At 32.5% G+C, this 22,284-nt stretch overlaps 1 protein-coding gene, 1 long non-coding RNA gene and 1 pseudogene across 22 annotated transcripts; 1 reads left to right on the top strand and 2 right to left on the bottom strand.

Moving 5' to 3' along the window:
- The first annotated feature begins 2,739 nt into the window (after positions 1-2,739).
- LOC146917352 (uncharacterized) lies at positions 2,740-6,583 on the top strand. Of its 6 annotated transcripts, none has more exons than XR_015015575.1 (6): positions 2,740-2,984; positions 3,309-3,411; positions 3,682-3,869; positions 4,074-4,325; positions 5,016-5,140; positions 6,157-6,583. It is a non-coding gene; the product is annotated as an uncharacterized LOC146917352 (long non-coding RNA). The 6 variants fall into 6 exon arrangements; XR_015015574.1 differs by having other exon boundaries at positions 5,016-5,174; XR_015015577.1 differs by having other exon boundaries at positions 4,913-5,140.
- Positions 6,584-8,842: 2,259 nt separating this feature from the next.
- On the bottom strand, positions 8,843-13,496 carry LOC146917351 (disease resistance protein Roq1-like; annotated as a pseudogene). The gene is made up of 7 exons (XR_015016665.1): positions 13,440-13,496; positions 12,885-13,316; positions 11,582-12,683; positions 11,215-11,430; positions 10,382-11,105; positions 9,584-10,296; positions 8,843-9,198 (listed from the first exon to the last, which is right to left on the bottom strand). The product of XR_015016665.1 is annotated as a disease resistance protein Roq1-like (transcript).
- Positions 13,497-13,957: 461 nt separating this feature from the next.
- On the bottom strand, positions 13,958-19,888 carry LOC146917350 (peroxisomal acyl-coenzyme A oxidase 1-like). 15 transcript variants are annotated; one of them, XR_015015567.1, is made up of 9 exons: positions 19,501-19,888; positions 17,572-17,631; positions 16,724-17,138; positions 16,196-16,407; positions 16,041-16,113; positions 15,447-15,699; positions 15,039-15,170; positions 14,218-14,328; positions 13,958-14,141 (listed from the first exon to the last, which is right to left on the bottom strand). XR_015015567.1 is itself a non-coding variant. In XM_085719175.1 (8 exons), exons 6-8 carry the CDS (start codon positions 15,573-15,575, stop codon positions 14,284-14,286), a joined length of 306 nt encoding a protein of 101 aa, XP_085575301.1. In that variant the 5' UTR covers positions 15,576-15,699; positions 16,041-16,113; positions 16,196-16,407; positions 16,724-17,138; positions 17,572-18,841; positions 19,501-19,888; the 3' UTR covers positions 13,958-14,283. The 15 variants fall into 15 exon arrangements, 9 of the variants coding, with proteins under 9 accessions (XP_085575301.1, XP_085575305.1, XP_085575299.1 ...); XR_015015569.1 differs by having other exon boundaries at positions 16,724-16,888; XR_015015568.1 differs by having other exon boundaries at positions 16,724-18,841.
- Between the last annotated feature and the right edge of the window lie 2,396 nt (positions 19,889-22,284).

Here is a 22,284-nt window from a genome sequence, read left to right as displayed (position 1 = left end):
AAATAAAGAAAGATACTTAAAGCAAGCAAAAAAAATAAAATAAAATAAAAAATAAAGTGAGTAAGCAATTGAAACTGGGCCTACCAGCTTCCCACTATGAAAAGAATATCTTCAATCTCTTTGTTAGGATGATAAATGATACTTCATCCGTTTCATTTTAATTGTCGTTTATGAGTTGTGCACGATTCATAAGAAAATAAATAGTTGATTGATTTAATGATCAAATTAATATCATTTATTAAAGGGTGTTGTTAATGAGTGTCTCCGAGATAAGGATCCCAAATTTAAAAAATATTTTTAAAAAAAAAATCAAATGTTACAAATTCCAATGCATTGATTACACAATTTTTCATAAAAATTTAGTATTAAAAATATTTAAAGAGTACTTTGGAGACGTTCGTTAACATTTTCCTTTATTAAAACATTTTTTTAAGAAATTTATTATAGCACTATTATTAATAAAAGGAGAAATCTTATCTTATCTTATGTATGATAACTAGTGTGCTACCCGTGCGCGAACGCACGGGTAATTTTACCGTTTGTTTACACATCAGCACCTACATATCGGATTAAGTGTGTCCCAAAATCGAATGTGTGTCAATCAATGTCCGAGATTGACACGATACGATGAATACACAAAACAAAACTATATTATTTTCAAATTGTTAATAAGGTGTCACCGCATCGTTGTTCATGTCGCGTCTGATGTCCATATCGAGTTCGTGTGATTAAGACTATACCGATTACGCTCACCTCGTATCGATATATATTTATTCAACCCTTTCAATCTCAACTCACTTTTATTTTGCATTACATTTATTGTATTAATTTTTGAAGACATCTCCAACAAAAGAAAAAAAAGGGACCATTTACTCATATGTTTTATTCAACAGTAGTCATGATGTCCAAGCATGGCCATTCTTGAATTAAGTCAGAGAGATAAACTTGGAACGTAGACATAAAGTACAACATGAAGATAATTCAGAATTACAACACACATCATTAAGGCTATGGAGCGAATCTCCTAGTGTAATCTTCGATACACAACGATAACAATTGTTGCGACGATCACGTTAGAAAATAGATATTCAATCGAGTATGAAGAGAAAACTCAAGTAGTAACCACCATATTACATAACAACTATCCATAAATACTTACACAAATTGTAAAAAAAAATAAAAAATACATCTCTAATTGACAGCTATGCTCATATGCACTTAAAAATATATATTGCGACATCCTATTTTCTTTGACAAAAAAAAAAAGATGATTATAACACCATATGATGACAACGTGTGTGTGTGTGTGTGTGTATATATATATAAGAAAAAGCAAGAATGGACTAACATAAGGATTAATTTTGAATGAACAACAACGCCAAATTGTTTGTTAGATATCTTGTTTACTCATTCGAAGAGTTTCAATGCAAAGCCAAAATAAATTACGATCAAACCTTAAAGGCGAAACTACCATCCTCGTAAATCAACTACGTCATACAAAATGATGCCATCTTAATCAGAAATATTTGCATTACGCATTGTTCACCACATATGCAATCATAACTTCACTTCTTGTTTTTATTTTATTTTTTTAAATTTGTAAAAGCAATTTTTTATGAGGATCATCCTCCCTTCCTTCCTTAAACCCTAGCTACCACACCATTGTGGCCTCCCCATTGTCATGCTTCAACCGCAACTTGGTGCAAACTCAACACCATCTTGCTTTTCTCTTTGCGATATATATCTATTTAATTCGCTTTTTCAAATAAATAAGTTATCACATAACTTCCACTCCCAAAATCTTCATTCCCAACCACCTATAAACTAATTTGTATAAAAAGTTATTCAACATAAATTTAAAAAATGTGAATGAACAAAATTGTGTTCAATGGATTACAAACTAATTAAATATTAATATAAATAAGAATTAATGTGAAGATAAATTTAAGATTTAATATAAGCTATTTTTAGTTTTTGAAATGATCAATTATTTTTGCTATTATAAAAAAAAGGGAAATGCATTTTTTTTTTTGCAAAAGAGGAAGACATTGTTATTTTTTTGGTAGGTAGATGAAATGACAAAGCCTTAATAAATTCACACATACAACTTGAGGTCCTGAGTTCGTACTCCAGTCATGGCATTTCGCCTAACAATTTTGACATTTTTACATTTTGAGTTAGGACTTGTATACATTGTTTTAATATTACGTATCAAATTATTGAAAAAAAAACTATTCAATTTTTTTTTACTACGAATTCATGTAGAACAAACTTTTTGAGTAAAGACGACATATAATTTATTTTGTTTATAATTTTTAAGTCATTTTTATGTAGGTAATAAGTCAAATTTGCTTATTCAGAAAAATGATTTATAAAAGCAATAGTATATAAGTGATTCGTGGTATGTAATTATGAAACTGTATGATTGAATTCCGATCGAGCGTCGAATCGAATGAAGTTTAAGTTGAATTTCAAAACAAATTAAAGTTCAACAATAACAATTAACATTCAAATTATTTTGAAAGTTCACTTTAAAGATATATTTTAGGGTGTGTAGGTTTTTTAAGAATTAAATGACATAAGTTGCAAGTTTGAAATTATTTTATTAAAATCAATAAAAATGCAATTTTGGACATATTGCTATTCCCACCACTGTTTGAGGTCTACACTCCCCTGAACTAAGCAGAATTGGCAAAAGCCCAATTTCCCATTAAACCCGGCCTGTCTCCTCCCATCCTCATTCTCATTCTCTTGAAACCCTAACAACAATTTTTCTCCTCAGCCGCCGCTGCCAATCTCTCTCATACCACCATCGCTGAGATCGACATCGATCGGACAAAAGAACCAACCTTTTTTTCATCTCTTCAACCTTCAATTTCATTCTATCCAAACATAATCAATAAAAAATCAGATTGAAAAGTGGTTATCTCTTTTGATGGAGTTTTCATGCAATTCAACCTCGTTTCATCAATTGAGCAAAAAAGGTAATCCAAACTTTTTTTCACATTTCTTTATCTAGATCATTTTGCACGCCTTTCTTTGATTTGTGGTTGCCTTTTATATGAGTGGTTTCCTCTTACTGTGTTATATATATATATATATATATATTTGTTTTTCTTTTCTTCAAATATGTTTTGAATCATTTTGGCTCTCTTTGTTGATTTTCTCAGTTGTCAACTTGAGAACATAATCTGAATGTTTTGAATCATTTTGGCTCTCTTTGTTGATTTTCTCAGTTGTCAACTTGAGAACATAATCTGAATATTGCTAAGGGTTTTAATAATCATGGGATTTGTTCGATTTTGCAGAAGATGGTGTCCAACACCTATCATTTGAACACCATCGCTAAAGAAGCTTACAGCTCATATAAATTGGCATATACTGTACATTAACATTCAATGTTAACCGCTGGTAACTTTTTATTCACATTTTATATTTTGGTTGTTTTCAAATTCCTAAACTGAATGAATATCCATGTCTTGCAAATAGACAAATACAAATCTAAATTGAATATAAAATTTAAACTGAAATAAATCAATTGCCGTTTGGATGCAAATAAAATGGATGAATAGTTGAATAAATAAATTTTGAGGTTAGGGAAGTTAATTAGGATGAATACCTAAATTTAGTAGTTTGAAAAAGTGAAGCAAGTGAGTAATAGATTCTAATTTTATTCTATAGTCCTTTTTCAGATCTGCAGAAGATCTTCCCATATTGTTTTGTTTTTATGATACGCACTTATTCACCATTTTCTGGGTTGCTGAAACTATGATGAAGGAGCTCCAACTCTGCTTCCACACAACTAAAGAGAATCCTTCAAGAATATACAAAAGGAAGATGTCACCTTGGCAATTATCACTACCTCTGCAGTAAGTTCCATCAAAAGCTAAAATTAATAGTTATAATAACATATAGATGTGCAAATATATAAATGCATATTTAGCTTAATTTAGAGTAATTTTTTTTTGCAAAGCATAAAATTATTTAAAGTTATCATTTCATTTTATGATTGACATTTATGAATTTCATATGAATGTTGTATTTTCAATAATGGTTTTCTTCTGTCTTTTTAGGACAGATTGCATAATAAAAGAATGCAGAGATAAAAGGATCAAGAAGAGATGAAAAAAGGATCAAGAAGAGACGGAAAAATTTATACATGTAAATTTTGGAATGGAATAGAGAAAACCATAACACAAATGTGGCTGCACATCAATGCCGACAGCAAGCTTATTAAAGTCAGAGTTTCCAAGAAAACTCCAGCCTAGTTTCAACAATGGAGAAACATATCATTCATGCTCTCCTTCTCCTCTACAATTTTATGTGTAAGTATCCTTTGTTCTACAAATGCTACTGAAAGTCCTAATTTTTATGAAGCCCTAATATTTTTTATTTTGATATTCAAATTTCATCGTATAATTTACCCATGTGTTAGATTTATTTATTGCTTGATTTGATTTTTGGACTGATTTATGTTTCAATCACAAATCCCTTTTTAGAAAAACATGTTTTTTTAGTTTTAGTTTTCTCTTTTTGCAATTTAAATTTGGATTTGAAAAAATTCACATTAGGTAGTTTTCATTAATGACATATATGTAATAGTATAGAACTCTATTATTTTCTTAAACTAACTTGAATGCAAAGAGCAGAACATTTTAACAATTTTGAAGTAAAGTGTACCAAACATGTTATTTTTATTTTCTACTCCAACTCAGTTTCCAAAATCAAACTACTGCAAATTTTCTTCTTATTTTCTTTTCAAAAACATATTTTCTTAAAATAATGATTGTAAGGTTAGAGGTCTTCTTGACTTTGGAATAAGTCATTACAAATCTTGCTTGGGATGTCTGCATTTATCATAAATGATAATACTCCTATGAACCACCAATTTTTTTCATGTGTTCTTGTCTAGGATTCATATGTCACATCAAATGCTCAGTCAACAAAAGTTAATCATCTTTGCTTTTGTCATTGTATTTTGCAAAAATCAGTTAAGATATGTCTCTGATTTGTAGAATGACAAAAATCAATCATGATTGATGCAACAAAAATAGAGTTAGGATGGAAGAATATTTGTAGAACAGAGAAGAATATGACATTAGAGTGTTCTACACCAACTATGGAAGAAGAAATGTATCCAGTAAGTGCTTCACGTGCCTTCAAAATTACCGATTGTAAGTATTTTACTTGAGCATCAGTTCTAAATTGTAAATGTTTATGACCTGAAGAAATCATGTTCCAAATTGGTTAACATGTCCTTATGCATCAGTTACAATCTAGATAGGAATAGTATTGAATATTGATCATCATTTGTAAATGCCAATGTTGGCATTTCCGTTTCTATATTTTATCATTAACAAAAAAAAAAAAAAAACTCAAACTCTATATTTTATCATTAACATAATTTCAAATTGGAAAATACCAGTAAATGGCTATTGAGATCATACATAGTGAGTGACAATCTCTCATATTCCTTCACATTTGTTGTTTCTCTTTAATCACTTCTTTCTCATGTTCATATTTCTCACCATTTTACAAATTGAACTAAACATTTTGATTCTAGAGTTTATAATTTCCCAAATATTGCTTATAGTCGAACTTCCAACCATGCAAACTGGTTTGAATATGCAGATACTATTATAGTTAATTTGAACAGACCTTGACATGAATATGAATTACAACATGAACATGAATTACAATATAATTAAATTGAGTTTTGAATTAGTACGATCTTTTCTTTCAATAAACATGCATTTCCATACCATTCTCTACCTAGCTTTGAAATGTCTGCTTTTTCACGTTCTATACTTGGAGAAATAATCATAATAATCATAGTTGTTGGTTCTTCTCGACCGGATATGAATATTCCTGCAACTTCTACACACGATAAGCTATTTAGCAGAAATAAAGGTTTGTTCACTTACATTCAATTCTACCTTGGTTCCTTTCAGAAAGGTATATTGATGTGGGGGTCATCATCATCATCTTCATTGTGTTCTTTACATGTAAAGATAATCAAAGTTGCCTATTCTTCTTGTAGACTGGATCTGAATGAGATTGTTAAAGAAATTTAACTTGTAAAAGAAGTGATTTTTTGTTTCAGTTTCTTCTCAATAATACTACTGATTACTTCTGGTTTCAACTTGTGTTTTGCAGAATTTGTTGAAATTTGCAGAAATGGAAGGTGAAGGAGTGAAGAGTAAAACTAATAATTTGGGAAGATGTGTTGCAACATATGATCGTGTGTGAAATGGTGGGTATTTATAGACAAATGATTTGTGCAATGAAATAAGAAATTTTGGAAAAATAGGTAGGGTGATGTGGTTCTAGGTTTTAGTACTTCCTTTCAAAAAAAAAAAAGGTTTTGGTACTTGCTGGTGTGAGTATAAATATTGTGACGTCAATCTTGCAGGTGTAGTCTTCTTTCTTAGGTTCATATAGGATTTTTGTGTGGGACATCCCCTATGAAAATTTTGAGAACATAATTCTTCAATTTTTTTTATTGTATTGGATGCTCCTTTTTAGGACATTTATTGTATTATAATACTATTTGTATGAAAATAAATTATAAATTATAGTGCTATATTGATCCCTTTCGATTTAAAGTACCTTGAAAATGTAACTATGCAATGTTGAGTTGACAAATGATAAGATGATAGGCAAAAAGCTACTAAACCTTTCAACATTATAAAACAATAAATTTTAATAGAAAACATCTAATTAATGCAGCAGGACAAAAGGAAATAAGACAATGCAAAAGACAGAATAATCCGTACGAAATTTATCCTTTTTAAAAGGTGAACAGTGTCACCGTGTAGAAACTGTTCTGTTAGCATTTAATGCAAGCAAATAGAAGCCATCCTAGCAATTGTGAACAGTACTTTAAAATTTTACTCAATATTGGGTATATTGATAATAATTGTGAAATCTTATCCATGTGAACCAGTCACACAATTATTGACCACCTCTTCCTCCCATTCCCTTCCACTGTCGGTCATTGTTCAATTATTGTTCAACTTTTTCTTTATTGAAAATCATTGCAGAACCAAATGTTAACCCTTAAATAAATATTCAATAATTAAAAAGTTTGGAGAAAGTGTTGTTTGCGGCTAATCTAGTTTTAGTGTCACTACCAAAAAAAAATCTAGTTTTTGTGCGTTTGAATAATTTAGAAAGAAAGAAATAACATAATCTTTAATTAGCGTCCAGACGGATCCGTCTGTCTGCTTTTTCTACTGCGCTAACGTATATATTTCATAAACGATATGTTTTTGTTTAATGCTGGTTTAATTTTTCTTAATATGTCTTGGACAAAATTATCATATATTAAACAACGTATAAAATTATCATATATTAAACAACGTATTCAAGCATAGTCGTGCTTCCATGTCCCTTTTTCACTACCATTTTCCTTCTCTTCTTCTTCTCTCTACATCTCGCCTCTTTTTTGTTTTTTCTCTGGTAAGAGGCCGATCTTTTCAATCCTCAAATGTGTATTTGTTAAAACTTTTTCACTTTAAATTGCTTGACAGTGGAAAAATATGATATTTAAGAAGAATCGATGTCTCCTTAAAAAAAAAAAAAAAAAAGAAGAATCGATGTCTAATATCCACAGTAAAAAATAGTGGATGTGGTGACCTGTGAACTTGAAATCCTTTCGATCCAAAAATAATAAATACAAATTGAAATCCAAAAAGAACAGAGAACTTTCCATGGTAAAGTAGAATAGAAATCAAAATCCTTAATACAAAAATTAAAAGCAAAAAACCTTAAAAAATTCCTCAGCCACCATGGGCAATGTCACAGGGGTAAAAGAGGGTTAACGGGGATGATTAGTGACATGGATTAGTAATTCACGTGTTATTTTATAATTGGCTAGTAGTAAGAAAAGTTCATAAGGAATTGTGTGTAATTTTTCTCCTTAAATTAAATTTATTCTTATCTACTCCCTCCGGTCCTATACATAAGAAAATTTTCAAAAAAATTGTTGGTCCTATTTATAAGAAAATATCACAACTTTTAAGGTGTAATTATTGCTTAAAAGACTTTTCTACCCCTTATTTAATGTTTGTCTTTTTAATATTAGTGAGTGTATTTAATGCTACACAATTTTTTATGAGGGTATATTTGTAAAAATATTCAAAAAGTTACACTAATTAATGAGTGTATTGGTCTTGATGTTTTTTGGTTTTTCTTCTTATATTAAGGACCGGAGGGAGTATTTGTTATGTTATTTGTATTTAAAATTAAGGGTATTTTTGGAAGGAAAAGTCCAACTCAAAAGTGTTAAAAGTGGTAGTTTTCTTTATATATAGTATAGAAATTTAGAAGTTGAATTATAAGAAAATTTGTTCTTATTGGGATTAAGATTAAGTTTGTTTATTCTTTTAAAAAAAGATTAAGTTAGTGTATTTTATCGAGTGAGTTTGTTTTACTATATTTTTAAGAGGAAAAAAATAGGGGAAGATTGAAGCAAAAGACACAAAAATATATAATATTGATGACATGTCAAAATATTATGAAGGGATAAGATTGTATTTTTGGTAGACATTAAGTTTCATAATTAGAATAATTAGATAATAGAAATAGATATAGATAGATAGATATTTTGACTAGCAAAGAATTGAGTTTCCTCCTACAGCTTTTTCTAACCAAATTCAGGTCATCTTGTACTATCGTGAGATAGAAATGATTGACATTGTTAACGAAACTACATGCATGGCCATTTACAAAAAAATTGCCTCTGAATTTAAAATCTATACTATTGGAGTCCTTGTATTGCATCTATCTATAGAATTAATATAGAACTTAACCCCAAGTAACATAAGTTATGCTGTAAAAATTGTGAATAACATGAACAGGTTGTGAATAAAGAAAATTTAAAAGTGCGTTAAATATAAAAAAGAAAAAACATTCGCTGAATAAATTAGAAAAAAGAAAAACATTAACTACACAAGTAAATATGAATTGCATCAATATTCATCTAGGATGTGGAAATCGCCCTCTATAGGGTGTGACTATACTTGTTTTGAAATGGTATCAACATTCATCTAGGATTCGACGCAATTTATTTGAAGTAGTGTGAAAGTCGCCAACTTCCACTACACCCGGATTGAAGGAATATAGTCGGATGCCCTGAGAGATTGACATCCTTTTACCAGAACTGATTGCTTTTGATGAAGCATCCTTATGTTATAGCTTCAACAGAAAAGATTGCAATCACATTATATACTTCACATCAAAGTTAAATCTGAATCATAACTAATTAGATTAATAGAGGTCCATGAAACGTATATACTCACTAAAAGTAAGCTTTATGTGTAAAATGTTTTCATTTGTAATTTCTAAAATTTCTATCAGTCAAGAGGGATAAAAATCTCCCGCACTGACATAGAGGACAATGGACTAGACACTGTTTCGTATATACCGATAGTAATTTGAGAAAATAACATATTTGAATGTAATCACATGTATCGGTGTTGGATGGAAACACATGTCAGAGACAAAACACATCTCGATCATTTGAAAAACTTCTGCAAATAGAAACAATTAATCAGTTTATATATTTATGATAATGATGTACCTGGAACAAGGAATTTAGCCTTGGTGTTACTTTTCTTTTGTTTCAGTAAGCACCAAATTCTGCATTCCTGTCAATAAAGCTGCTAGATGTTGCTGATGCAAAATTTCTGTCTCTGAAACTCCAACTTCCATCAATCTTTGCTTTTTCCGAGAAGGCTCTAATTGTGATAATGAAGTATTGCTATATTTTCTATAAGGATTAGTGAATATCACATTCTCCTCTGTGTTGCATTCTTCCTTCAACACGTGGATTCCCATTTGTGCACTCCTTAATATTTGAATCTCATCCTCTCTAAAAGCATCCACCATCGTGTAACTTAAATCATCCACAATCAGCTTTACATGAATCCATTCATTTTTTAGAGGTGCTTTGTCCATTTCCAACTCGAATTTAATCTGTTCTTCCAATTTCAGATGAAACAAAAATGCATGTTCCGACTCCAAACTCGCCATCATGCCAGAACCACACTGTAAATAATCTGTTTCTCCATTATTTAATCTGTCATTTATTTCCAATTTATAACCATTGACAAACATATTGATTCTTGGAATCTGCATAGATCTCAGAAAAAGAAGAATCGAAGTTATAGAAGGGATGTTTTTACGAAACCAGAAAGAAATTGTGTCTCCCTTGATTTGGAGCTCGAACCAATCTGGAATCCCCTCTATTCCGTTTGGGAAACGAAAATTGGTGCCTCCAGCCTCATGTAGTTTCTGTTAGTTTAGCATATGATATATTAGAATATAGATTACATGAAATATTATATATCAAATAATAGTGCAAGTTAAAACAACAAACCTGACTCAATAACATTCTTCTACTTGAGGAACTCAATGATTTGCATCCCAATGCAGAAAAGTAATTTAGATTCGGTGGAATCCCTCTAATATCCTCAAGATACAAGCAGCAGTCAACATTTAGGTTCCTAAGAAGGTGACATTCACTAAGGCACTCAGGAATAGTTTTGAAATTGCTACCCGATAAGTTTAGATTTTTCACATTAGCACACCACTTGAGAACTGTTTGGAGACATTCTTCTGAGAGGTTGCAGTAGGAGAGAATCAGTTCTTTCACATTTGAAAACACTATAGAATACATTTTATCATTATGTTTTGGGAACCTCAGCTTTCGAACTAGAATTACTTGGAAGACTCGAAGTTCACTGAGATTTTGAAATGAAAATGGCAATTCTTCTATGGAAGTATAAGATAACACAATATCTTTTATATTTGTCATCTTGCATAACAATTCTGGAAAACTCTTGAGACTTTCACAAAAAGAGAGTTCCAATTTCTTAAGAGAGGGCAGCAGTAAGGGCGGAAAACACTCGAGCTTGCAGCAACCGTATCCTCTTATGATTTCAAGTTTATTCAAGTGCCCAATAGAATTGTGAATTGTAATTAAATTTTTACAATTTTGAAAGGAAAACTCTTCTAAATTTGGAAGATTTGAGACATTGGGTATATATATCCGTTAAATATTGACAATCGTCCAATTTCAAGACTTTCATATCCTCAAACTTCTGCATAAACAAAAAAGAAGAAACAAACAAATAAATAAAACTAAGACAATATGCTCATTGTAAATTTATAAAAATATACACAAATGTAAAATGAAATTATTTCACTTGCCTTGTTCAAAAAAAATGATAGAGACTTCAAAGGACATCCTTTCCATTTCCAAAATCTCAAACTACGTGGAAGATAGTCAGGACCTCTAGAAAACTGAACATTCTCAATGATAAGTGTTTTGAGATTTGTCATTTTCTTGAAGGCCTTTCCATCCCACTCTATTAAGTTTTCCATTGAGGGACAATTCAAATATATCATTTCAATGTTCCTACTTCCCTTTCAACAAAAAAATAAAAATAATAAACCACAATAAAAATAATAAATAGGTAATTAAGTGAAGGAAATCAACTAGTGTGAGATGCTCATATACAAGTCTAGAATGATCAAAGTCATGGTTAAATCTAAACTAACAAATTGTTTTACTCACCATATTTTCTTTTAAAACTTGAACTATATCATCGTGAAACCACAACCTACTGCGTTCTCCAGGATTCTTGGGTGATTCTTGTCGGACGACTTCTTTAGACATGTCCTCTATCAAGTCGTGTAATGTCACAACACCCTCATATTCCCAATGGTCTATGAGAGATTTTTCAGCCAACACTCCAATATGATGTTTTATGCAATGGCCATAACGAGCATGAAGTATTTCTTTGACCTTTATCCATTTACGCCATTTGAAGCAACAAGCAATGTCTAGAAAGACACTTTTATCCTTTTCCTCCAAAGCATCATAACTTACTCTAAGTATCCTTTGGATCTCTTTATTGGGAATCTTTTCATACTCATCCAATGTACGCTTCCAATCTTCTACGCTCCTTCCAAACAAGTTGGAGCTTATTGTTACTATAGATAATGGAAGGCCAGAAGAATAAGTAAGTGCACGAATTAAAATGTCATTATAACTGCAAGGAACGTTGCCATTTTTAAAAGCCATCAACCTTAACAATTCAAGAGCTTCTTCCCCATATAGCCCTTCTACCGCATGCGTACTTTCTATCCCATGACAGGTTAGTAAGTGTTTGTCTCGCGTGGTGATGATTACTCTGCTTCCACATCCGAACCAATCAAGTCCTCCAGCCAAAGCCTCTAGCTGCTCCAGTCTGTCAACATCATCAAGAATCAAAAGAATCTTCTTTCTAGATAGTCTTTCCTTAATGATTGGAATTCCCTCACTAACATGATCTAACTTAATTTCTGATCCAGTTGTTTTTAAAAGGAGCTTCTCTTGGAGATGTTTCAAGTTATTTTTAGCTGAATTCTCTCTCACATCATGAAGAAAACATAAACCTTCAAATTGATCAGCAATGAAATTATAAATTGCTTTTGCAAGTGTTGATTTTCCCAAGCCTCCAGTAACATAAAGTCCTATCATGTTAGCCTTTTCATTAGATTCCTTATCGAGAAGCAGTTTCACCTGTTGTACTCGGGACTGTTATCTAACAGGTCATTTGGCTACATGTAAAATTACACGATTGATCTTGTCGGAGATGTCTTTGACTATTTTCCCAATAAATTCGTATTCATATCTATTTGTGTCCAATAAGATAAGTTAGTATGTACACTACAATCACAATCACATCATGTCATAAAATATAATTAATACTTGTTTACGAACATTATTAAAACATGTGTTACCCATTTAAGCTATAAGATGAGATTATTGGGAAATTGAAATTAAATAAAGAATATATAAAAAGGAAAAACAGGATTTAAGTAAAGTGGGGTACCCAGGATGAAAATGATAGCCGGACAAGTTAGAAGCTTGGCTTAGAGCCACTTTCCATCGCTGCAACCTCTCCATGTTATTCTTGTCATTTTGAAACCTTTTTTCATGCTCATCCAATGCTTCTCCATAACTACCTGTATGATGTCGCACATCAGTAGGATCCACACCATCAAAAAACGGGAAAAATGAGACGACCCTTTGTCTAATAGCAATGAATGATGTGGACAAGTTCGTCCAAACAAAATGAAGAAGATGCATAGTTGGCAGAAATTATGGGAATGAAAATCCTGGATTCTTCAATGGCCTTTGAAGGTGAGAAAAACACAAGAAGGGGGGTTGAATTGTGTTTTGGAAAATTCTTCGTTTCTCCTAAAAACTGAACACACTGGTCAGAAGCTAAGTGAAACAGCTTCTGAAAAACTGCATTTTGCGACTTTTAAAAACGCTGATTGCGACGGTTAGAAGGGTCGCAAATGTACATTTGCGACTGTTCCCCAACAGTCACATTTGTTGGGGTCGCAACTGTCTTTTGCGACCCTTCGTGGAACAGACGCACCAACAGCCGCAAAAGGTGCTGCGACAGTTGCGAACAGTCGCAAATGACGAGATTCATATGGAATTTAAGGGACTTGCGACATTTGCTAACAGTCGCAAATGTCTAATTTAAAAATTATTTTATTATGCCTGCGACTGTTTGAACAGCCGCAAATGTCTAATTTAAAAATTATTTTATTACGCCTGCGACTGTTGGAACAGCCGCAATTGTCTAATTTAAAAATTATTTTATTATTCCTGCGACTGTTTGAACAGCCGCAAATGTCTAATTTAAAAATTATTTTATTATGCCTGCGACTGTTTGAACAGCCGCAAATGTCTAATTTAAAAATTATTTTATTATGTCTGCGACTGTATGACTGTATTTATTTACAGTGTATCTTGCTGTCAATTAAGAATAGAAGAGGAAAAGAAAAGCAAAGAACAATCAGCAAACAACCCCCAGTATTAAATAGAATGGTAATTGCAGTTAGAAAACTTGATTTAGCATGCAGGGAACATTGAATTCAACAAAAACAGTTTCAACTCAAGACATGGGCCATTTAGGCATTTTAATATAAGCTATGACAATATACTATGAATATAAAAATATAATTTTAGTATCTATGCTGGCATACTTTACATTCAGGTTTTGATCAGATCGAAGAGTAACTAGAGCAGGCAAAACATGAGTTGAAGCAGCCTTTGCATCAATATATGGAACCTAATAATTAGCAAGCTGTCTTAGTTTAGGCATTTGTATGAGTTGCATCTAGAAACTACGAAAACAGCACTCTTACAAAATAACTTTCAGCAGCTGGGCGGCAGTTATTTTCATGCTCATGTTATCAACTGAGAAATAACCTTCATGATCCCAACTGAGAAATAACCTTCATGAGATGTCTTGCAACCTACAAGAAATTTTCTGGAAGTTATCAAACAACTCTACACCACTCAATTAAAAATACATTTGATTTCCGGAAGTTATACAATAAATCTCCCAAATCCAACTGCACCAGGGCATACGAAACACAGAAACCTAGAAAGCTTACATGGGAATATTGTTTAAAGTATGAAGAGTACAGTCACATAAGAGTAGGCAATAATAACTAGATGATTATTTTACTTATTTCTATCCTTTTGGAACTTCTTTCCATTATAAATACTATAAACAGCCCTGAACTCGTAAACTACAAACAAAATCAGCACGTAATTTTATCGGAATCCAATATAAAAAAAACAAAGGTCTTACTCCAAAACAAGCAAGCAGCTATACTGCAAAGAAGAAATAACACACAATGTGATGCAATAAAGTACAACCTCCGTCCCTAATTATAAGATCCCCTTGAGTAAATTACGGAAATTAAGAAAGGTGGTTGTTGTATTAAACTTATTGATAATGTGTATCGTTTTAACAAGTTTATCCTTTAGGAGAGAGAATCAGTTAATGTTTGCATACGGATATTTATTACGGAGCATAGCAAAAGATGTAACACAATCAAGGGTATATTGGTGAAGAAATAATTAATACACTTGAACATTTTAAAGGGATCTAATAAAAAGGGACAAAGAAAGAGTGTCATATATTTAGAGACAGGTAGTATATTCAAGATATATAAACCTGTAAAAGCAGCACAATGTTGTCTCCTCCATATGTGCAGGTCGGAACATAGACTGCATATAACTCGGGGAGACCACTGCTACAAAGGTAACCATGTCCACCACATAGATTGCGGCATTCCTCAATTCCATCCTGAAAAATAAAGGGAATTTAACTTAATTTGAACTTCAAAGAATTTAAATATTTTGTGAAGTGAACACCATGTATTAGGACATTTAAATGGTGATAAAAATAAGTACAATGATAACATTAGAGACACTCGGACCATTTTATATGCTTAATCACCTTTTTATTGCATTTCACATTCTTTTTAATTTAAAGAAAACCCCAGAAGCATCTGTTTTGATAAAATAAGACTGTCCAGCAACAACTAATAATGTGTATCGACAAAGGGCTTGCACAAATCACCTGTGATTCAAGACTTCCATTATTTCCCCCAAACTGTCTTCGAACAGCACTGTATCTTGCAGCAATGCAAACAGCTCTCGACAAAGCAGTCGACGCATCGGAGACAATTGTTTGTCTCACATATACCATATACCATAGTACCGTAAACTAATTGTCTCGGAACATTCGGTAAACTATAGATACGGTCTAACTTGTAAAGCCTTGCAAAAGCCTCTGTTACAACCTTAGTTCTCTTGTCATCCATTGTGAAGCACTGAAAAGAGAGATTGAGACTTAGAACGCAGATACATATGAAAGTCAATTGTGCTTTAACAGTGAAACCAACTTAACATATAGAAACTCACTATTTTCTTTCCATTGCAAATTATAAGAAGACAAGAAAAGTTTAACAGTTCAACACACTCAACACATAGAAACTCACTAGCTTCTTTCCATTGCAAGTTATAAGTATGAATTCATTTGTTATTCAGCATCAAACAATGAACACATTCTCTAATCAATGACAACCAAGACCTGAACTATCCTTAAAAACATATTCAATAAAAAGAGATAAAAGTAATAAATACTACACGGGAAAGTTCTCAATCACTGTACCTTTGAATAGAAGTCTAAATACTCCACGGGAAAGTTCTCCCTCCTCCAACCAAACACAGCTTGCAGCAACTTTCTGCAAAAATATTTGCTATATGAGCATTTTGATTCATTATGCACAAGTCACAAGAAAAAAAAAGTAATAAATAAATCAAGACCTTGATATTGAACCGTGCAAATGACTTCTTGCAATAGAATCAATGAAATATATCCTTATCGAGTAGGCGTTCAATAAGTGAGTTTATAGACCATATAGACTTCTCATCAAACATTCTAGATACAGCCATTTGTGACTCCCACTACTCTGAGCCTTGTGGGAGTAAAGGACTACGGCTATTTCAGCTTGCTAAGGAGTAAAGGACTAATTCACCTATTTTCCATTATAACAGAAACAACTCAATGGTACACTAAAATTCAAAAGAAATGAACATAGAAGAAAGTCCCTATAGTTCACAACTTTACTTATTAATATCATTGTGGTGTGAAACATAAATAGTGAAAATGCTATTTCTACTTCCATGATGATTTTAGGAAAGATTAAGGGCAGCTGCAATGCTTAAAGTAACACAAAAGTCAAATGCACAAGTCGGAAAAAATACACTTGAGAATATAAATTTGGCAACAAAATGAGAAAGGAAACAGGGAGATTAACAAAAATCATCCAATAAAAACGGTAAAGCCCTTACCTTATAGTGGAACGGTACTAACAAGTCCAACACGATCAGCGCAATTTGCTTCTGTAAGAATTACCACCTTCCTTATTTATCCTTTTCTTCTTTGGTTCTTAACATTAATGTCCTCAAAATTTCCTTGACTAATTTCAGGTCTGTTGGATCACTGATCTCATAAAGCTTGAATCAACTTAATTAGTCCACCTATCTACAGAAGCAAAAAAACTATTCTCCCTTCTATCTAGCTCAAACACAATTAGATCTAGCTTTAAGGCAAAGTTAAGTAGTATCACTATTAGATCTAAGTAAACCTTGTATTCTAGCTGGCAAACCCCTAAATGTCTAGAGTGATAACATTAGAGCTGTTTTGATCACAGAAAACCCCATACCTCACTCGCGACAAAACACTTGGAATTTGATTTTACATTTTCTGCGAAAAGATAATTCAACAACATATTGCAGTCAAACATACACCTTCATATGACAAAGTTTACAACTCACAAACTAACGCTATTTCAGCTAGTCATTTTTTTTTTATCTGAGTCAGTCTCAAAGAGGTTGGCTTCACCAACGTGATCTTGAGCTGGAGAGTCAGGAGCTATTAATTTGAAGGGAAACGTAAAGTGATTATTAGTTAATGCAGGTACAATTCAGTTAACTTTTTGTAAGAGCTAATAATTAAAAAAATAATTGGAGAAACTGCAAAACTCTTTTATAAATGCATCGAAAAGTATACAAAGATGATTAGATGAAAGATACTATGATAATCACTACAGAGTATAAACAAAGTATACAAAATGCATATCATTGTTTTCTTTGATATAAAAACAGAACAAGCCACAGGAACTAGTCTGACAACCTACCCCAGACACAGAAATCAGATCCTTGGAAGAAATGGAAGGTCCAAATAAGCGAGCAGCAGACTGAAAATGTTAATACTGGGTTAGTGAGAGTAATAAATAAAAATGAGATACATAGATGCAACGCTCAAAAGCATGGTCATTATTATTGTTCAAGAAGAAATTAATCAGTACAAACTTGGTGAAGGTAAGTCAAATCATAAAAATATAAACAATCCCTTTATTAACTCTAAGACTGCCTTGATTTAATTCCGTAGTGGCAGTATTTGTTTCAGCTATAGTGCATAAGAGAGTTCCACTTATGCCCAAAAATTAGTTATTCATGTAAGGTGAAAGCAAAATCTACATGGAATCAATTGGATATTTCTTTTATAATATTTTCGAAAGGAAGGAGCAGGTTGCAAATAAGTGCCCCTATTACAGATCTATTCTACCAAGTGACAATGCATTTTTGGAATTACATTAACATTGACATGGGGAAGTCAATAACATTAACATTGGATTGAATGACAATAAATTGATCTCAACATATGCATGAGTAGTAAATAATAATCCCATGCTTCAGATACAAATTAATTGACTAAGTTTCTACATAAACCGGAAGTTCAAATGATTGCAAGTTTTATACAGTATTTGTAGGGAAACTAACTAGAAAGGCTTCACTTTGAGTAAAAACATAGATCTTTTGGTATCTAAATGTCAAAACCTATTCAAAGAAAGTGGTACATAAATGTCAAAACATGTTCAAAGACATAAGAAAAGATTTTCATAAGGAAAAAAGAGCACATTGACATGGTTCTAATGTTCTTTTGGAAGAGTCATAGATATCACATGTCTGTTTGCTTATCCATTTAATAAGAATAATAAAAGAAAACACCACTTCATTATAAGAAGACATATAAACCTCATCCATCTACTTCATGATCGTAAACTTCTTGTCACAAATAACGAACAAGTTTGATGTGATAAGTAATAACACACATAACCTTACTCACACCGAAAAAATCTTATAACTAGCACCATGTACTTTCTTTAGTCCATAATATTCACACTAGATATGTGCTTAAATTGGATATTCAATATTCTTTAAGAAAAATGACATCACAATAGTATTCTATAACATATAACAGAAGAAGATTATTATTAATGCAGAGACAGCAAGAGTCCCATATCAGCTGAGTGTGAAACAACTCCCATTTTAAGCATAGCAGCCCCTCTTATTAGCCCAATATGTATGTATGAACTCTCCGATTCACCATCTTTCAATTGAAAACTGACAGAACAAACAAATTGATTATCGCTACAGCACCGGCATTTCTAATCGAAGGCTATTTCGTTATCGACACGAGTCAGTGTTCAATACAAACACATGTCATTACATTCAATTCTACCATTTTCTCAAATTATTACTTATGTTACGTGTAAGTGTCTCATGTCTGCGTTGGTGCTTCATCACCTCCAAAAACATTCATCCACAGATCGCTCAATGTACATCATTTCAATTTCAACTTATGGATATTTTTTTCACATAAATTTCCATATAACCACACAAGGAACAAGCAAAAATTTCATCAAATAACACTAAAAGAATTGTCTCGTCATATCATAAAAAAATATCTCAGCTTATTAAAATATTAAAATTATTTGATTTTGTTGTATTCAAATTCAATGTCCATACAAAATCACATTGAAATAAATACAGAGAGAAGAATGAAATAAAAAACAAGAATAGAATTTCTCAATGAATTTCTCAGCATATTAACAACAATAATCACTGAAATCAACAAAAAAAAAAACTAAAAATTCTTTAAAAAATAAAAACAGAAATTATCGAGAAGATTTGGTGGAGAAATCATAGAATGAGTATCATATTCAAACTTTGAAATTAATCATCTCAATGCATAAAATCGAAAAATAGTATCAGAATCTTACCGAAAGTTCCGCCGTAGTCAAGTTCTTGCAAACCCTAAACCTTGCGCGTGATGAGATTGCAAGAGAAGATACCTTTGACCTTGAATAGTTTGAAGCCCCGAACTCGTTTAGATCTAGATCGTTTGGTTGAATCTCAATCTCACCTTGAATCGTGCAGACTTTCATGGATTGAGAGGGTTTGTGACATTAGGGATTTCGGGGTTTTGTTAATGAGAGGGAAATTTTGGGGTTTTAACTACGATATATGGGGGATTTTTTTTTTTTTTGAGATTTGGGGGATTTTTGATAATGAGAATGAAACTTTAGATTAGATCTGTGCGCGCCTTCATAACAAAGGAGAAGGAGGGAGCTATACGATATATGATATGATAAGAAAAAACAATGTCATAAGTAAAAAAATGATGCGGCTGTTGTAAACAAAGGTCGTATGAACCGTCGCAGATATTAAATTGCGACTGTTTTCTTTGAACTGCCGCAAATGTAGTGTCGCAAAATAACAAATTTCTTGTAGTGTCATGAAGAAAACATAAACCTTCAAATTGATCAGCAATGAAATTATAAATTGCTTTTGCAAGTGTTGATTTTCCCAAGCCTCCAGTAACATAAAGTCCTATCATGTTAGCCTTTTCATTAGATTCCTTATCGAGAAGCAGTTTCACCTGTTGTACTCGGGACTGTAATCTAACAGGTCATTTGGCTACATGTAAAATTACACGATTGATCTTGTCGGAGATGTCTTTGACTATTTTCCCAATAAATTCGTATTCATATCTATTTGTGTCCAATAAGATAAGTTAGTACGTACACTACAATCACAATCACATCATGTCATAAAATATAATTAATACTTGTTTACGAACATTATTAAAACATGTGTTACCCATTTAAGCTATAAGATGAGATTATTGGGAAATTGAAATTAAATAAAGAATATATAAAAAGGAAAAACAGGATTTAAGTAAAGTGGGGTACCCAGGATGAAAATGATAGCCGGACAAGTTAGAAGCTTGGCTTAGAGCCACTTTCCATCGCTGCAACCTCTCCATGTTATTCTTGTCATTTTGAAACCTTTTTTCATGCTCATCCAATGCTTCTCCATAACTACATGTATGATGTCGCACATCAGTAGGATCCACACCATCAAAAAACGGGAAAAATGAGACGACCCTTTGTCTAATAGCAATGAATGATGTGGACAAGTTCGTCCAAACAAAATGAAGAAGATGCATAGTTGGCAGAAATTATGGGAATGAAAATCCTGGATTCTTCAATGGCCTTTGAAGGTGAGAAAAACACAAGAAGGGGGGTTGAATTGTGTTTTGGAAAATTCTTCGTTTCTCCTAAAAACTGAACACACTGGTCAGAAGCTAAGTGAAACAGCTTCTGAAGTGGCTATCAGAATCTAAATGCAACGGAATAAAACAGAGAGAGAGAAGAAGAACGACACAAAGCAATTATACTGGTTCCTTCCACAATCCGGAAGTAGTCCAGTCCCCCTTGCACTTCCAAGGAGATTTCACTAAGAGTAATATCTGATTACAATTGCTCAAGCACACAAGCAAGAGACTTCCTTTGCTCAAGCACACAAGCAAGAGACTTCCTTTGCTCAAGAACACAATCAAGAGACTTCCCTGCTCAAGCACAACTGCAAGAGACTTCTAACTAAACAAAATTACACAGAAAGTTGTTTAAGGTTGAACACTTGATATACAATCAGAGGTGCTCACAATACAAATCAGATACAGACTCAATGACTTAAGAATTTCTAAGATATGACTTTGAGACACAGAAATTCTAAGTGAATGCAGAACAATTTCAGCAGAGGTTTGACACTTGTAAAAATGTTGTGAGTCTTTTGTTCAGCATTACAAAAACTCTAAGTCTTCATTCCTTTATATAGAGGTGTGAAAGAGACGTTGTGAAATTGCCAGCACATCAAAGAGTCGTTGTTGAAGCTTGATCTTTCACCAATGATCTTTTGTCTGATTTGGTTGTTGTCCTATGAAGAACCAATTTGAAATCCATTCCTTATCCAAAGGAACATCTATGCAGGCGAAGCCGTATTCTGGAGCTGTTTTCTTGTCTTGTAGCGTGGACACAAAACAGAGTAGTGGAGAACGTGGTTGTACAATTCGTACAGAAGTACAATGTCAACGCTTTCGTCCAAAATTGCAAGCACATGCCTTCAAACACCTTTGAAATGACCGTTGCAATGTTCCACTAATTTTCTGCTATGTTTTCGAATCCAATAGACAACTTTTGCAGTGTTGATTCTTCAATCTTTGAATCTTTTGAAAATCCAGTTGATCTTCAGCTTCTGGTGAAATGACTTCTGATGAGGCAGCTTCTGATGATGCAGCTTCTGATAACGCAGCTTCTGATAATGCAGCTTCTGATGATGTGGCTTCTGGACCTCTTGTCTTCAGAAGCGGTAATCTTCAGGAGCACCATTTCTTCAGGAGCGCATTACTCTCTTCAGGAGCAGCTTGACTTCAGGAGCGCTTTCCGTCTTCAGGAGCGTATTGCCTTCAGAAGCGTCTAAGCTTCATTTTCTTTTGCTCTTTATTTGCTCATTCAGAACCAATTAATGATGTAACTTTTTAACTGAGGTCCTGTACACTTGAACAAATATTAGCTAGTCCAATTTACAATTTTTAATACCTTGTTATCATCAAAACTTTCTAAGGTTCATTGTTAAACACATTTTGTTCCAACAACCTTGATGAGTGATGGTGTGATTTCATAAAAAAAGCTCATTATTCCCTCCCCAATTTTATATCGCAT

This window comes from Medicago sativa, chromosome 6 (assembly GCF_051527215.1).
Source record: "Medicago sativa cultivar Bolivia chromosome 6, Bolivia_mono, whole genome shotgun sequence".
NCBI classification, from domain to species: Eukaryota; Viridiplantae; Streptophyta; class Magnoliopsida; order Fabales; family Fabaceae; genus Medicago; species Medicago sativa.
This window is presented reverse-complemented; position numbering and strand designations above follow the sequence as displayed.

What these genes read in the sequence shown, in the direction of transcription:
- LOC146917350 (XM_085719174.1), bottom strand. Translation starts at nt 15,575, where the DNA reads ATGGTATATGTGAGACAAACAATTGTCTCCGATGCGTCGACTGCTTTG. An exon ending in ATGGAAGTCTTGAATCACAG is followed by an intron (nt 15,171 to 15,446) that starts GTGATTTGTGCA and finishes TTTATTTTTCAG; the next exon opens with GATGGAATTGAGGAATGCCG. An exon ending in ACATTGTGCTGCTTTTACAG is followed by an intron (nt 14,329 to 15,038) that starts GTTTATATATCT and finishes AATTTCTTGTAG; the next exon opens with GTTGCAAGACATCTCATGAA.